Genomic DNA, 16089 nt, shown 5'->3' on the forward strand with positions numbered 1-16089 from the left:
GGGTTTGTTGATCTGGAGAAAGCATTCGATAGGGTTCCACGCAAAGTATTGACATGGGCATTGAGGAAGTTAGGAGTGGAGGAATGGTTGATCAGAGTAGTGATGGCAATGTACAAAAGAGCGCGCACAGCTGTAAGGACGAAGGATGGGAACAGTGGTGAGTTTGAGGTGAAGGTGGGAGTGCATCAGGGGTCGGTACTAGGTCCACTACTATTTGTAGCTGTGATGGAGGTGCTGGCTCAGAACGTAAAGGAGGGTTTACCGTGGGAGTTGTTGTATGCAGATGATCTGGTGTTGATTGCGGAAAGTATGGATGGACTGAAGGAAAAGATGAACAAGTGGAAGGAATGTATGGAGACAAAAGGTCTGAAGGTGAATATCGGAAAGACGAAGGTGATGGCAAGTGGTAAAGCATGTGGTGAGGTGGAAAGAACTGGGAAGTGGCCGTGTGCTGTGTGCAGGAAGGGTGTCGGAGTGAACTCCATTCAATGTACAATGTGCGCTGAGTGGGTTCATCAAAAATGTAGTGGTCTGAGAGGGTCATTTACCAGTGTGGCAGCTACATTCAAATGTAAGGTGTGCACAGAGGGAGCTGCAGATGGAGGAAATGTTGAGTTGGATCTTCGAGACGGCGTGAAGCTGGATGGTGTGAAAACATTTTGCTACCTAGGAGACATGCTGAATGGAGAAGGTGGATCAGACTCGGCAACGGTTGCTGCTCGAGTGAGATGTGCATGGAAGAAGTTTCGGGAACTGAGTGGCGTGCTGATGAGGAGGAGTGTGTCGCTGAAGCTGAAGGGAAAGGTGTATGCTGCATGTGTGAGAAGTGTTATGATTTATGGGAGCGAGACATGGGTAATGAACGTAGAGCAGCAACGAAGGCTGGAAAGGGTGGAAATGCGAATGGTTCGATGGATGTGCGGAGTATCGTTGAGAGAGAGGAAGACAAATGATGAATTGCGAAAGATGATGGGAATATTGCCTGTGATTGATGCTGTGAAGAGGAACAGGTTGAGATGGTTTGGTCATGTGTTGAGGAAGGATGAAATTAATGTAGAAGGAAGTAGAGGACGGGGAAGACCGAGAAAGACTTGGCTAAAGATGGTGGAAGAAGAAATGTTGGCAAGGGGGTTAACAAGGAGAGATGCAGAAAATAGGGCAAAATGGAGAAGATTGTCATGGGGACCGCAAGGCTAACCCCCGCTCTAGCAGGGAAAATGGCTTTAAAATGCATGTTGTTGTTGCATGTTGTAAAGACCTTTTCACCCGCATGATGGAGTCGTGTTACATTTGTGGGCTTAAACGCGTACGAACGGAAATAGGTCTTGTGAACATCACCTGGTGGGTTTCCACATGACTCAGTTACGTTTGACTCGGATTGTTTGGTGAGGACAACCAAGGATCACAACGTCTGCTAATTTCTGTCCATACCTGTTCCACCATGCCACACACAGAGCCACCTGCAGAGCATCATTTACTGCAGAATACCTTATGGCCGGAAGTACAGAAGCTGTGAGTGGGGTCGTGCCACAAAAAAACACTTTTTTAAAATCCTGTAATACGAAAATGTTGTTTGGCTTGAGTTTCATGATTCTATGACTCTCGGCAGATACGGGCACGGTTTTGAGATTTTTGCAGTTGCCACTGATCCTGGAAGCACACTCATTGCTTCTGCGTGCAAGGTAAGTAGATATGAAGAGAAAAAGTGAAAGGATTGTACATTTTGGATGAAGTCACCTGTCACCTCCTCCTTTTATCTCTTGCTCTGCTTTCCTTGTCCCATTGTGCTTGTGCAGGCATCTCATCCCGATCAAGCCGCTATACTTTTGTGGAGTGTGGCTCAATGGCGACTCTTGGGCTCCCTGATCCACCACAACTTGACCGTCACAGCTCTAGCCTTCTCTCCAGATGGTTCCCGTCTCCTTGCTGCATCGCGAGACCGCACTTGGTCTCTCTGGCAGCGTCGTGACAAAACGGACACGTCGAAAGAAGGTAAAAATCTTGTTTGGAGCAAGCACCGTGTTTAAAATTGATTTTGCTTTGCATATCACGAGTGTTCAATTCCTCCTTCGGCCCTGCCCATTATTATCATGTCGGATAATCATTATATTCGCTCAATATGCCCACGGATGCATTGCTCCCAAAGAACCACCTTTGGAGGCCATTTTTCTCCGCAGAGCAGGGGTTGGCCTTTTTCGGGCACCGTGGTCCCCTTTTTGAAGGAATGTTTTATGGCCAGATGCCCTTCCTGCCGCCAACCCTGTTGGTCGCCTCTTGCGACACACAGGGAATTACCAGTGAGCTGGTACTCAATTTGCCGACCTCGGAAGGATGACAGGCTGAGTCAACCCCCCTGGCGTTAATTCAGCGATCGACCAGGATTCGAACCCAGGATCCTCGGATCCCAAGCCGGCACCCTAACACCAGGGTTAGGGATGCATTGCTCCCAAAGACTGCGGTTTAACTCGTTTGGTATCTCTTCTTCATGTCTCACCCATCTACCCCCTCCTACCCATTCAGAACTTCCTTTTGTGCTCATCGGTGCCACAGACAAAGCAACTGCTGTCCACAGCCGACTAATTTGGGACTGCGCTTGGTCACATGATTCTGATTATTTTGTCACCGCAGGACGTGATCACAAAGTGAGTACAGCAAAGGAAAGGACAGGGAAGAGGGAATGAGGTGTGCAGTGGGTTAAAGGAATGTGAGGTAATATGAGGAAATATAAAATTTGCATTTCTTGCTGTAATGTCATGAAGAAGAAGACGACCGGGGTATCAACCTATTTGCAGGAGCACAATTCAACTCATCTGTTGGTGTTGTCGTTGACGAGTTGTTTGTTGCTAGGTTTATTCCCCATGAGTCGTATTTGTAAGAAAACTACTGTAATAGCGCAGAGCTACCATGCGTTGCTGGATCATGGAACACAACATCTTTCAAATGGGCGATGTGGAGTCAAATGTTGCATCTCCGGAGTCAAATGTTGCATCTCCGGAGTCAAATGTTGCATCTCCGGAGTCAAATGTTGCATCTCCGGAGTCAAATGTTGCATCTCCATTCCGGTTTGAGGCTAAAGATCTCATGCTCACTTTTGAAAAGAGCAGGACATTGTGTGACACATTTTGTTTGGTGTTCACCTTATACTTGGCACAGTACAGTAAAGTATATGGGAATGCTGGGATTTAGAATGTTGTTGAGATATGATGAACTGAGTAATCTTAACGGTGTATTAATTACCTCACAATGTTTATTTATATTTTAATTTCCCACCTCCATCTCTCTCACCTCTCTCTCTTTCTCTCTTTCTCTCCTCTCTCTCTCTCTTTCTCTCCTCTCTCTCTCTCTTTCTCTCCTCTCTCTCTCACCTCTCCTCTTTCTCCCCTCTCCTCTTTCTCACCTCTCTCTCTCTCTTTCTCTCCTCTCTCTCTCTCTCTTTCTCTCCTCTCTCTCTCACCTCTCCTCTTTCTCCCCTCTCCTCTTTCTCACCTCTCTCTCTTTCTCACCTCTTTCTCTCACCTCTCTTTCTCTCACCTCTCGCTTTCTCTCACCTCTCGCTTTCTCTCACCTCTCGCTTTCTCTCACCTCTCTTTCTCTCACCTCTCTTTCTCTCACCTCTCTTTCTCTCACCTCTCGCTTTCTCTCACCTCTCCCCCATCTCTTTCTCTCCTCTCTCTCTCTCTCTTTGTCTCTCACCTCTCTCTCTTTCACCTCTCTCACTCTCACTTCCATCTCTTACTCTCACTTCCATCTCTTTCTCTCCCACACCTCCCTCTCTCCCACACCTCCCTCTCTCCCACACCTCCCTCTCTCTTTCTCATTGAAGCTCATGGAAGAGCAAGATGATGGAGAGGTATAGGTTTGTTGCATTTAATGTAAGAAGGTGAAAGCTACCTTTCAGGTCAGACAAAAAAGAGGATTAGAATATGAAGAATGTGTCACAAGTGGAAAAGTTAGGACCAGGTAAATGAATAATTCACGATCAGACATGACAGAAGAGCTTGAATGGTGTGTTTATAGGTGGTTGTGTGGAAGGAGGGGCAAGAGCAGCCGATTCCACCTCTCGGCTCAGTCCAGCAATGCTCTTCCGTTCACGCTGCGAGAGATGCTGTGACAGCAGTAGCATTTGCTCCCAGAATGGAACAAAGTGGCTGGTACGATACTTTATTATTTAACTTCCAAGCCAGAAACTACTGTCATCTCTCCACATTATCCATGCTTGTGCGTATGTGTCAGGGTGGCCCCCCCTTAGGAATAGTCACCTGACCAACTCAGACTATTCACAGGAATATTTATTAAAGGGAGGGGCACATGTACATGGGAAAGCTGCCGTTTAAGCAAGTAACGGCCCAGCCTCTCAGTCAGCCCACAGCAGGCCAGGGCTTATATACTGTACAGAAAATAATGAAAGGAGACTTTGAAGATAAGAGGAAAGGCACAACAATTGAGGCTGTTTAGTAAGGGAAAAGCTATCTTCTTGCCTACGCAGCTTTGCCCAAGGTCGGAGCCTGAAAACTTCAACAACAGGTTATATTATAAAGTTTATGCTGCCTGGCTTTGCTCAGTTCCCAGAATGCTTAAGGGTTGCCTCGTGACAGAGCCAAATGCATGAAATCCTCGACATATGTATTTACTAATCTTTAAAGGATATTAACTTCAAGAAATATTAATGCCGAAGGAGGCCAGTTCAAAATCATGCCTGCACGACTTCGACACCAGGGTGATGCACAGAGAATGCAGAGACGTCACCAGGGTGATGCACAGAGATGTCACCAGGGTGATACGCAGAGACGTCACCAGGGTGATACGCAGAGACGTCACCAGGGTGATACGCAGAGACGTCACCAGGGTGATACGCAGAGACGTCACCAGGGTGATACGCAGAGACGTCACCAGGGTGATACGCAGAGACGTCACCAGGGTGATACGCAGAGACGTCACCAGGGTGATACGCATGGATGTCACCAGGGTGATACGCAGAGACGTCACCAGGTAGATACGCAGAGATGTCACCATGGTGATACGCAGAGACTTCACCATGGTGATACGCAGAGACGTCACCAGGGTGATGCGCAGAGACGTCACCAGGGTGATGCGCAGAGACGTCACCAGGGTGATGCGCAGAGACATCACCAGGTAGATACGCGGAGACGTCACCAGGTAGATACGCAGAGACATCACCAGGTAGATACGCGGAGACATCACCAGGTAGATACGTGGAGACGTCACCAGGGTGATACGTGGAGACGTCACCAGGGTGACACGCGGAGACGTCACCAGGGCGATACGCGGAGACGTCACCAGGGTGACACGCGGAGACGTCACCAGGGCGATACGCGGAGACGTCACCAGGGCGATACGCGGAGACGACACCATGGCGATACGCGGAGACGACACCATGGTGATACATAGAGACGACACCATGGTGATACATAGAGACCACACCATGGTGATACGCAGAGAATACACAGACATCACCAGGGTGATACACAGAGACGTCACCAGGGTGATATACGGAGAATGCACAGACGTCACCAGGGTGATACACAGAGACTGCACAGATGTCACCAGGGTGATACACAGACTACACAGAGACGTCACCAGGGTGATACACACAGAATACTCAGAGATGTCACTATGGTGATACACATGTATCAGGGCTATATATATATATATATATATATATATACATATATATATATATATATATATATACATATATATACATATATATACATATATATACATATATATATATATATACATATATATACATATATATACATATATATACATATATACATATATATACATATATATACATATATATACATATATACACATATATACATGTATATATATATATATATATATATATATATATATATATATATATATATATATATATATTTAGAGGGCTCTTTTTGAGAATAAAAAAACTGCCTAGCTTAATTTTTTTTGAGGGCTAATTTTTTTTTTGTGTTTGTTTCCGGCGATTCCTTTTTAATATTCACTCGCTCTTTGTTACATCCATTACCAAAGATTATGTTTTCACCCCTGTCTGTTTGTCTGTGAGCAAGATATCTCATTAAGTTATGGCGGATTTGGACGAAACCTGCTGTACAGGTTCGGGTGTGAGAAGGACAAATTTATTCGATTTCGGTAAAGATCTGTATCCGGACACGAGATGAAAAAAAAAAATTCAAAGCAATTTCATTATTGAGAGATTGGACCAAAAACTGTATATATCATGATATTTCAAAATTTGTGGACAGGTTACGGTGAAACCAGGTGGATGAGTTGGGTAGGTGACAAGAACAAGCCGATTTGATTTTGCTTCAGGTTCGGATGCAGATCCGGTCTTATCCGTGGGATACCAAAAGTAACATTTTGGATGAGGTCTGGATACAGATCTGGCCTACCAGTGGTATACAAAACGTAAAATGTTCAGCTTGATGGAGGTATGTGCTCTTCCGAGTGCTGTTATAGTCATGTGATGCAGTCACGTAGTTTTACCATTGCCATCTTTAATTGTGTTGAATGATCTTTTTGGGTTTTGTTCTTTTTATTGACCTTTTTTGTAGTTTTGCAAATGGATAGCATGGGTTTTTGCAGTTTTGAAATGAAATTTTAAACATCCAATGGCTTTTACACTTTTATAACTTTATTCACACATTTACGTGCTTTCATTGGAAATAGGCTTCGTCTTCTTCTTATTGTTAGAGATGGTAGATTACTTTTTTGTTTTAGAAGATGATCTCTAAGTCACTTTTGAAAATTTTGTAGTTCACATAGGTAGGTTTCACAGGTTTCGGTTGAATCATTTAGCGTTCAGTCGCGATGCCTATTCCAGCATGCACCATGCTGTCATGGCCGCACTCGCACACAGATCACTAGTGATCGTTCGTGGAGCAGGAGTGGAAAATAAGTCGTACGTGTAGTAAACTTTTTTGGATGGTCTTCAACTTGCTATAATGCATGCTGATATTTACGGGGGACGACTTTTCTCTCAATATTTTGAATTCCCCACACCCTCTCCCTTCCTCCCGTCTTTGAATTTTCAAGGGATATTTTGTAGCTTTCGAGGGCGAATTCGCCCACCGCCCCCATGTATTTTGAGCTGCTGCACTGCTGTCTGCAGGTCATGCAGCCAACGTTTATTTTAGCAACGCCAGCCTATTTTTTAATGTTTGTTTGTACAGCTACATCGTGGCAATGGGGCTGGAGTGTGGAGGAATCGTCCTGCACATGTGGAACCACAAAGCAGACCGAGCAACGGGGGCCGATTGGTTGCCATTGCTTTCCTTTGATGAGCAGTATCCTTCAATAATCCTGCAGAACACCACAGAGGTCCTATTGTGTTGGTATTCCAAACTCGTGAACGGATTTGCCAAAACATTAATGGGTTGGCTTGCTATTTCAACTTCTGAAAGGAAGCAGCCAAAGTGATTGCAGCCAAATTTGCATGTTCTGTATGTTGTGGTCAGTGCCCAGCTGTAAATGTGGATAAACAGAGACAATCTTTCTGGCTACGCAAGGTTAGGTCTCGGTGTTAAAATTTCCTGTCACAGTACACAACATTTACATGATTTTTGAAATGTGGCTTTGCTAGTAGAGGAATATCCCAGGTTCAAATCACCGATAGCTTACTGTTCAACCGTCCATTATGAGCTTCTCCCAAAAAGGCAAGTCTGTGTGTCGGTTTCAGTAGGTGAGGCCACATGTAGATAAACCTTAATATTGGCCTCCAGACAGCCTTAAGCACAGTTTGACAAAGTTGTCAAATGTAACTGTTGTGGAAAACCAAATCAGGTCCACACAACTTTAGTCCAACGGGTTGGTTTAATTGCATTTAGATCATAACATCATCCTGTAAAGTAGAAAATACAATAAGTATACGATGTGACATCACATGGGTCCATTCATATCATTCAATGCAAGCAAGCTGGATATTCTATGCAGGCGTACCGTTAGCGAGTCTACCAGATGTAACGTGTCACAGGAGAAGTCTCGGAGCACCGTTCGCAGCAGCGGGTCTTATAGTCACGCCCCTAGCGGTGTCAACGAGCAGCGAGCATCACCCCGGGTTCAGTACGAATACGATTTCACTACATTCTCCCCCCGTCAGAATTATACGGCAGTGCGGCTAGAAGCGAGTGAGCGTCAGCACGAACAGGGTGGAACATCAGTCGACCCAACCATATCGGGCCGGGCGGCGAATTTCTCTGCCAGCACGCGTCCGAAATTCCCCGGGTACGGCATCACGTATCCCTGTGTCCCCGGCGTCGGAGGCGCCAACAGGGTCGGGTGACGAAGGGGGTAACTCCAAGTCGTCGGGCCCAGGTAGTCTCGGCGAGGGGAGGGTCGGTAGACTTTCGGTGATGGGAGCGTCGGGAGAGGCCATAGTCTCATAGATGGGTTCGATCGGTTCGTCCGATTCCCTACTTAGGTCGGCGACCCCGCAAGGGGCAAGGTGACGGACGGAGACAGTAGCCTCACGGCCATCAGTCGTCATCACACGAGCATGCTCAGGATTAGCCTGGAGAATCTGCACTTTGTCCACGTGGGGGTCGTACTTGCTCGCGCGAACCGCCCATTTAAGGTAGGCCGGCCCGGGCCCAGCGAGCCAACTTGGCAAAGACCGTATACATCCCGAGCTCCTGTGGTGGTGGAAAAGTCGCTCGTGGGGAGTTTGGTTGGTTGCCGTACTCAGGAGAGCCCTGATCGAGTTCAACGCCGCAGGTAGCGACCAAGCCCATTTATCGAGGCCCCGGCCGAGGGTCCGGAGGTTGAGCATGACGGCTCTCCAGATAATCCCGTTGAAGCGTTCGATCTGCCCATTAGCCTGGGGTCTGTACGGCGTGGTGTAACTAGAAGCAATGTTATTTTGGAGCAGATAGCCGTGCACCTCCTGAGACAAGAAGACCGCACCCCGGTCGGTATGGACATAGGCCGGGTAACCGAACATTGAGAACAAGTTCTGTAAGCATCGCATCACCGTGGCTGCAGTCATGTCCGCACACGTATAAGCAAAGGGGAATCGCGAGTACTCATCAACGATAGTGAGCAGATAGCGAGAGCCGCTCGACACCGGCAATGGGCCCTTGAAATCCATCGCCAAGCGTTCCCACGGGCGTGTAGCCTTCACCAGAGTCCCCATGGGAGGGTTATAGAAACGCGGTTTGATTTCCGCGCAGATAGCGCAGTCGCGACAGATACGGCGGATATCGTCAATCGAGTATGGGAGATTCCCACACCGCACAAAATGAGCGAAACGCGTTACGCCGGGATGGCCCGCAGTGGCATGCAGCACCCGTAGGCCCTCCAAAGAGGTGATACCGGCACATGTAGCCGGTCGTGATAAGGCATCGGCGGCCTGGTTATCCTTCCCCGGGCGATATTTGATGGTGTAACAGAAGTCGGCGAGTTCGATACGCCAGCGAGTGATTTTCTCGTTCTTAATGCGCTGGGCGTGTAAGGTGTCGTACATGAACGCAACGCTTTGCTGGTCCGTGATGATTTGGAAGCTCCGCCCGAGTAAGTACGGGCGCCATCGCCGAATAGACTCGACGATCGCATACGCTTCCTTTTCAACGGACGAGTGTCTCCGCTCAGCGGTGGTAAGAGTCCGTGAAAAGAAAGCCACGGGACGCCCCCCCTTGGGAGAGGGTCGCCGCGATGGCCTGATCCGAGGCGTCACTTTCGAGGACGAACGAGCCGCTCTCGTCGATTGTCGCCACGGCGGCTCGGGCGAAGTCGGCCTTAAGGCCTTCAAAGGCCGCCAATGCGGCCGGACTCAGGGGGAAGGTGTCGCAGGCCACGAGGGGGCGAAGTTTCGCGGAGAAACTTTGCACCCATTTGGAGTAATGGGCGAACAGCCCAAGGGCGCGCTTCAGGGACGCCCGATCACAGGGAGGGGCCATGTTGAGCAATGGTCGCAGACGCTCCTTATCCGGAGCGACAGAGCCATGGGTCACGGTGTACCCCAGAAGATCTATCGTGCGTAGGGAGTATTGGCACTTATCCTCGTTCATAGTTAAGTGATACCGCTGCGCGACCTCAAGGAAGCGCTTCAGATTAGCATCATGGTGCCCTTGGTCATATCCACAAACCGTAAGATTATCGAGGTAGACGAAAACATCGGTTAAGTGCTCCCGCGCAACGAGGTCATCCATGGCCCTCTGGAAACAAGCGACCCCGTTCGTTACCCCAAAAGGCAATCGCGTAAATTGGTACAACCGCTGCCCCGACTCAAATGCGGTATAGATACGATCCGCCCTAGAGATAGGGATCTGGTGGTACGCACTACGGAGATCGAGAGTGCTATAGACCGAATACTGGGACACCTGTTGCACTAGCGCGTCCATCCCCGGAAGGGGGTAGGCATCCAGCTGTGTAAAGCGGTTAATCGTTTGGGAATAGTCGATTACCATGCGTCTGCGATGGGCCTCGCTACGCACCACCAAGACCTGGGCACGCCACGGCGACCTACTAGGTTCTATGATGCCGTCTTTCAAGAGCTGAGCCGTTTCGTCCGCAATGAATTGCATGTCTGCGCGAGAGTAGCGCCGTGATTTCACCGCGACAGGGGTGCAGTCGGAGGTTAGATTGGGGAACAGCGAAAGCGGCTGGACGTCCATTTGCGCTAGGGCGCACACCGCAAGCGCGTCGTCCGCCCCCACAACAAGCGTGTCAGGCCCACCAAACTCCATTACCAGACGTCCATGCAGCTTAAGAAAATCGTGTCCTAACAGAATATCAGCACATAATGCGGGTAAAACCATAAGGTGTACATCAGGGAAAACCCGTCCCTTTAGCACGAGTTTCAATCGGCATTCCCCCTTCGTGCTGAGTCGAAGCCCCTGGGAAGCCATGAAGATCCGTCTCGTAGACCTCCAGATCCGCCATCCATGCCTGAGCACAAGTCGCTGGTCGATAAAACTATCCGTAGATCCTGTATCCACCAAGGCCCGAACACAATGGCCTTCGACCATGAGGGGAATAAGGGCTTGAGCCAGGCCAGACGAGGCTGCTGGGAGCGGGACTGAGCCCCCCGAATGGGTCGGACCAGCCTCGCGGGTGGATCCTACGCCAGCAGCAGTTTTGCGGTCGTGGCCGGAGTCTGCGTTGACCATGGGGAATCCATTAACGCCATCAGAGGGCTTTCCCAAGCATTCCGGTGTTTCGCGATTCAAAATCCGACAATTCTGACGGGAAAAGGCCTCCGTAGTATTTGAAATCGCCTTTTGACACTTTTGGCAGAAAAAGGCCTCCGTAGTATTCGAAATCGCCTTTTGACACTTTTGGCAGCAGAGGCAGAAAAAGGCCTCCGTAGTATTCGAAATCGCCTTTTGACACTTTTGGCAGCAAAAGGCCTCCGTAGTATTTGAAATCGCCTTTGTCGGGGCGTGGGCCGCCGTTAGCTCGTGGACGACTCGAGGAGAACATTCCGCTGGGGCTTGGCGAGGCTTCAAAGCCCCTTGCGTGGCCCGGAGTTTGGTCAAGGACACGTACTTTGTGCCCGATGGAGGATGAGACGGTGGTGGCTGTCCGGTGACGCCCGCCAAGGACGTCTGAGCGCCCAGGGGCCCGCAGAGAGGGGCCCTCCCCTTCGAAGTCGGGTAAGGCGCCGGGTGTCGGGCTCGGCTCGCGGGCTCCGCAATGAGCCCATTCAAGGTCGCCGCGCCCGCGCGACCGCGAGTCAATGAGCCGCGAGCCGCGTGCCGTTTTCCTGCACACTTTCGCGTAATGTCCCTTTTGCGAGCACAAATGGCATATAGCGTCTCGTGCCGGACACACGACCCGGGCATGACGTGGCCCCCCACAGAAAAAGCATGCGGCCCCGCGTAAGGCCTTGGGTCTGGTCGTAACGGCAGCCGTCAGGGCTGGGTCTTCCTCCGGAGCATCCCGGAGTTCAGCGAGCGGATCCGCGTCCTCGGCGGTAGCACTCTCTGGCCGGGCGTGTAGTGTGGTGCCCGCCAAGAGGCGCGTGCGATCATAGGTGTTCGATTGCATCCGCGCTTCAGTGTATACTGTCCCTTGCTCGAGTGCCGTAGCGAAGGTCAGGTCGGTCTTCTCTAAGAGTTTGAGCCTTAGTTCCTGGGAGGAGACCCCTGCAATGAAGGCATCTAAAAGACGATCATCCTGAGCCTGCGCGGGAGTCCGTGGCTCCCTGACGCTGTCCAGCAAGAGCTGCCGGAGCTCCTGGGCGTAGTGGTCCATCGCCTCGTTGGGTTGCTGACGTCGCGTTTGCAGCAAATATCGTGCATACACCGGGCTTTTTTCCTTTATGTACAGCCGTTTGAGCTCCGCGATGGAGAGGTCATACGTCGCGCATTGAGCGATAGAGTTGTACACCCGGTAGTCGATTTTTGAATGTAGAGTTGCTAGCTTCGCGGCAGCCGTCGGCGCGGTCTCAGGCTCATCAAAAAGATTCTCCAATGTTCTGAGCCAGTGCTTCAGCTGCAAGCCACCATCCGGGGCTTGCGGGTTGGCGCAGAATACGGACACCGTCAGCGTCTTGTTGCCAGCCATGTCGGTAGATCTTAAATGCAATTAAGTGTTGTGGAAAACCAAATCAGGTCCACACAACTTTAGTCCAACGGGTTGGTTTAATTGCATTTAGATCATAACATCATCCTGTAAAGTAGAAAATACAATAAGTATACGATGTGACATCACATGGGTCCATTCATATCATTCAATGCAAGCAAGCTGGATATTCTATGCAGGCGTACCGTTAGCGAGTCTACCAGATGTAACGTGTCACAGGAGAAGTCTCGGAGCACCGTTCGCAGCAGCGGGTCTTATAGTCACGCCCCTAGCGGTGTCAACGAGCAGCGAGCATCACCCCGGGTTCAGTACGAATACGATTTCACTACAGTAACCACAACAATTTTACATCTAATTTAATAATTTGAATGCGTACTTTGAATGTGGATTATGTCCCAGTTACCTGGAAAGAATAGGATTGTGCAGATACAGCAAGGTGATCCCATAGAGGGAAGAATAAAAAGAAAGGATTAAAGAGGTAAACTAGCAGCAAATAACAATTAACCAAGAAATTAATACAAAATGTCAATACTGTAAACAAAAACAAATACGATAGATGAACAAAAACGATTTAAGCAAAATGCAAGAACCCCAGACATGATAGTTCAAACATCTGTCTGGATGCATATGTCAGTTTCTTGATCCTTCCTGTTTTGCGTGGCACACACAGCTGCGGATGGCATCAACTTGTGGGGTGCAGCTGTGCTGCTGATACAGCTCCCCCTGTAGGTTAGAGCAGGAATTTGTAAGGGGGAGCTGCTGATACAGCTCCCCCTGTAGGTTAGAGCAGGAATTTGTAACTTGTTCATGGTGCTGGCGATAGCTCACATACTCTTCGCGAAGGACACCGTGGGATCTTTAACGTCCATCAACTAATGCTAGCAGACAGGACTCCCAGGTTTAATGCCCATCTGAGGGACGGCACACAAATTGATGGCACACCAGGATGGCAGTTTATAGCTGGATCGGGACTGCAATCCAGTCTGGACAGCTCGGGGGTTGAGTGCGACATCGGTTTGTGGTTATCGGTTACCCAGGTTTCTCCATAGAATTGTTTTTGTTGGTTCTTGTTTTCAGTTCTGCTAACCTTGACCCACATTTCTGCCAGCTTGTCTCACGCTCTCACTGTTAACCGGCTCTGCTGGCGACCTCTATGCTCTCCAGCCGAGAGTGAAAGGACCAAACGCGGCCTGCAGTTGGCCAGTGCGGGTGCTGATCATATGGTCAAGATATTTGATGTGACTCTTTGCTAAAACGACTCTCTCCCCCTCTTGCCCCTTCCTTCACATGTACTGTACATAGTGTGTGTATATGAACTCTTTTTGATGTTTTATAAGTTCCTGCCAACTTGTAACGATGCAACCTGCTTAAATCACGCTTTATATATTCGCTATGTATTGCTTCTTGGACTTGATGCTGATTTAGAATAAAACAGTGTTGGACATCTTTACTTCATTGATAATAGTGGAGTGATGCAGAGTCTTCCTGTGCACCCACTTTTCCTGCCTTCTGTTCATTATCGGTGGGCGGAGGTTATGTTTTCACCCCTGTTTTAAAAAAAATTTCAAAAGTTATTTCAAAAAGTTATTGATGGATTATTACAAAACTAGGTAGATGAGTTGGTTCGGTGACAAGAACGAGCCAATTCCATTTTGGTTCAGGAACTGATCCAGATGTGGCCTCTCGATGGGGATACAAAACGTATACCGTCCAGCCTGGCTCCAGGTGTGCTCTCTACCAAGTACCGTTCTAGTTTTTGTAGTTTGTTATGCGATCTTCGGTCCTAGCAACATATCAAGAGTTCAGAGGAGGCATTAACGCTTATTGTCCCCCGTCGCACAGCGGAGCGAAAGGGGGACTATGGTTTTCCCCTCCGTCCGTGCGTGCGGGCGTGCGTGTTTGTGTGCGGGCGGGCGTGCGTGCGTGCGTGCATAAGCGAAGGACCGCATTCGAATTTGGTGTGTGGGTGCAACCCACGTCAAAATCCAAGATGGCCGCCGCCATGTATGTCTGATGCCATGTATGTCTGATGACATGTATGTCTGAACCTTGTGAGATGAATATCTTGAAAAATAAGTGAAGTACCAACTTCTAATCTGGTGTGTGGGTGTATCTCGGCATAAGGAAGAACGCTATTGAAAATTGGGTCGCCACGTCAAAATCCAAGATGGCCGCCACCATATATATATGTCTGAACCTTGTGAGCGAAATATCTTGAAAAATAAGCGAAGTACCAACTTCTAATCTGGTGTGTGGGTGTATCTAGGCATAAGGAAGAACGCTATTGAAAATTGGGTCGCCACGTCAAAATCCAAGATGGCCGCCACCATATATATGTCTGAACCTTGTGAGCGAAATATCATATCATAGCATGTTTTCTGCGTCTTCCACTTTGTCAACTCACATCACTTCACCGACGGGGGACCTAGGCGTAACGCTTGTTTTACTGGAATCGCACATGGTGTTCCACCGTTACGTGCGGATGCCCTACCGGCAAACCTGCCTGTATCCTTGCCTTGTCCACAAGTAGCGTGACATGAAGTCCTGCACCATATCAATCAGAACAAAGCTTCAGGCCCAGGTAGCATTCCTGCTCGCATAACTCGGGAATTTGCAGGTGAACTTCCAGGTCGAATAACCAATCTTCTGAATGCTTCCTTCACTGCAGGACTTGTTCCCGCTCAGTGGAAGAAAGCAATTGTAGTTCCAATTCCTAAATGGACTCAATCAGTCTGGAGCAAATTGAGATCGGTGTCGTTAACTGAATACTTTTCAAAGGTCGCAGAGAGTTTTGTATCAAAATGTTTAATTGATATTAGAGATGAAATTGACAGAAATCAGTATCCGTGGCAACAGGTCCTGCTCCTCAACGAGTCACAACCTCATTAAACTTGTGAATAATCTGTACAGCATGCCGATTAACCACCAAGTCACACCTCGGTGGTGGAAACGGATTTCTCTCAAGCTTTTGATTTGATTGATCATAATGTGATGAAATCCATAGATGTAAATGTTAGACCGGTTTTAATTCTTTGGGTCTGTAGTTTGTTGAACCAGAGAAGTCAGAGTGTAGAGATCCTATACAAGGGTACCTTCTCATCAGACATTAACCCATAAAGACCATCTCATCAGACATTAACCCATAAAGACCTTCTCATCAGACATTAACCCATAAAGACCTTCTCATCAGACATTAACCCATAAAGTGCTGGATGCCCTGGTTCGTAAGACACAAATGTTTTTTGTCATTGGCCTTCCTCCACCAATTGGAAGCAAGCTTTCATAAGTTACCCTGGGTATTCTACATTGTAAGAAAGGCCATGATTCGTTATTTGGGTTGAGATAGCTTAAGCTCATTTGCATACAAATAGTGGCTAGAACACGCCCATATAATGACCATATTTGGTAGGGCCACGATCGTGGCTGGTCGACCTGTGCGTGTCATGGGTTAAGGTCCTTATGGGTGGTATAAACGGCAAGGTACTAGGTTATGCTTTCTCGTTCAGATAAATGATGCAAATGCTCAAGTGCAACAGGTGA

General features: G+C 48.5%; 1 protein-coding gene across 2 annotated transcripts in view; it reads left to right on the plus strand.

The window, feature by feature from the left end:
* Nucleotides 1-13999, plus strand: part of ELP2 (elongator acetyltransferase complex subunit 2) — a 68953-nt gene extending 54954 nt beyond the window's left edge. For both annotated transcript variants that reach the window (XM_068133221.2, XM_068133222.2), the window contains 7 exons: nucleotides 1455-1512; nucleotides 1610-1682; nucleotides 1797-1992; nucleotides 2521-2642; nucleotides 4018-4151; nucleotides 7200-7313; nucleotides 13658-13999. In XM_068133221.2, coding sequence (XP_067989322.2) covers nucleotides 1455-1512; nucleotides 1610-1682; nucleotides 1797-1992; nucleotides 2521-2642; nucleotides 4018-4151; nucleotides 7200-7313; nucleotides 13658-13802 — 842 coding nt within the window. In that variant the 3' untranslated portion in view covers nucleotides 13803-13999. The remainder of the gene's footprint in view (nucleotides 1-1454; nucleotides 1513-1609; nucleotides 1683-1796; nucleotides 1993-2520; nucleotides 2643-4017; nucleotides 4152-7199; nucleotides 7314-13657) is intronic.
* Nucleotides 14000-16089: the final 2090 nt, after the last annotated feature.

Source organism: Myxine glutinosa, chromosome 12 (assembly GCF_964187855.1).
Source record: "Myxine glutinosa chromosome 12, kmMyxGlut1.1, whole genome shotgun sequence".
Classification (NCBI taxonomy): Eukaryota; Metazoa; Chordata; class Myxini; order Myxiniformes; family Myxinidae; genus Myxine; species Myxine glutinosa.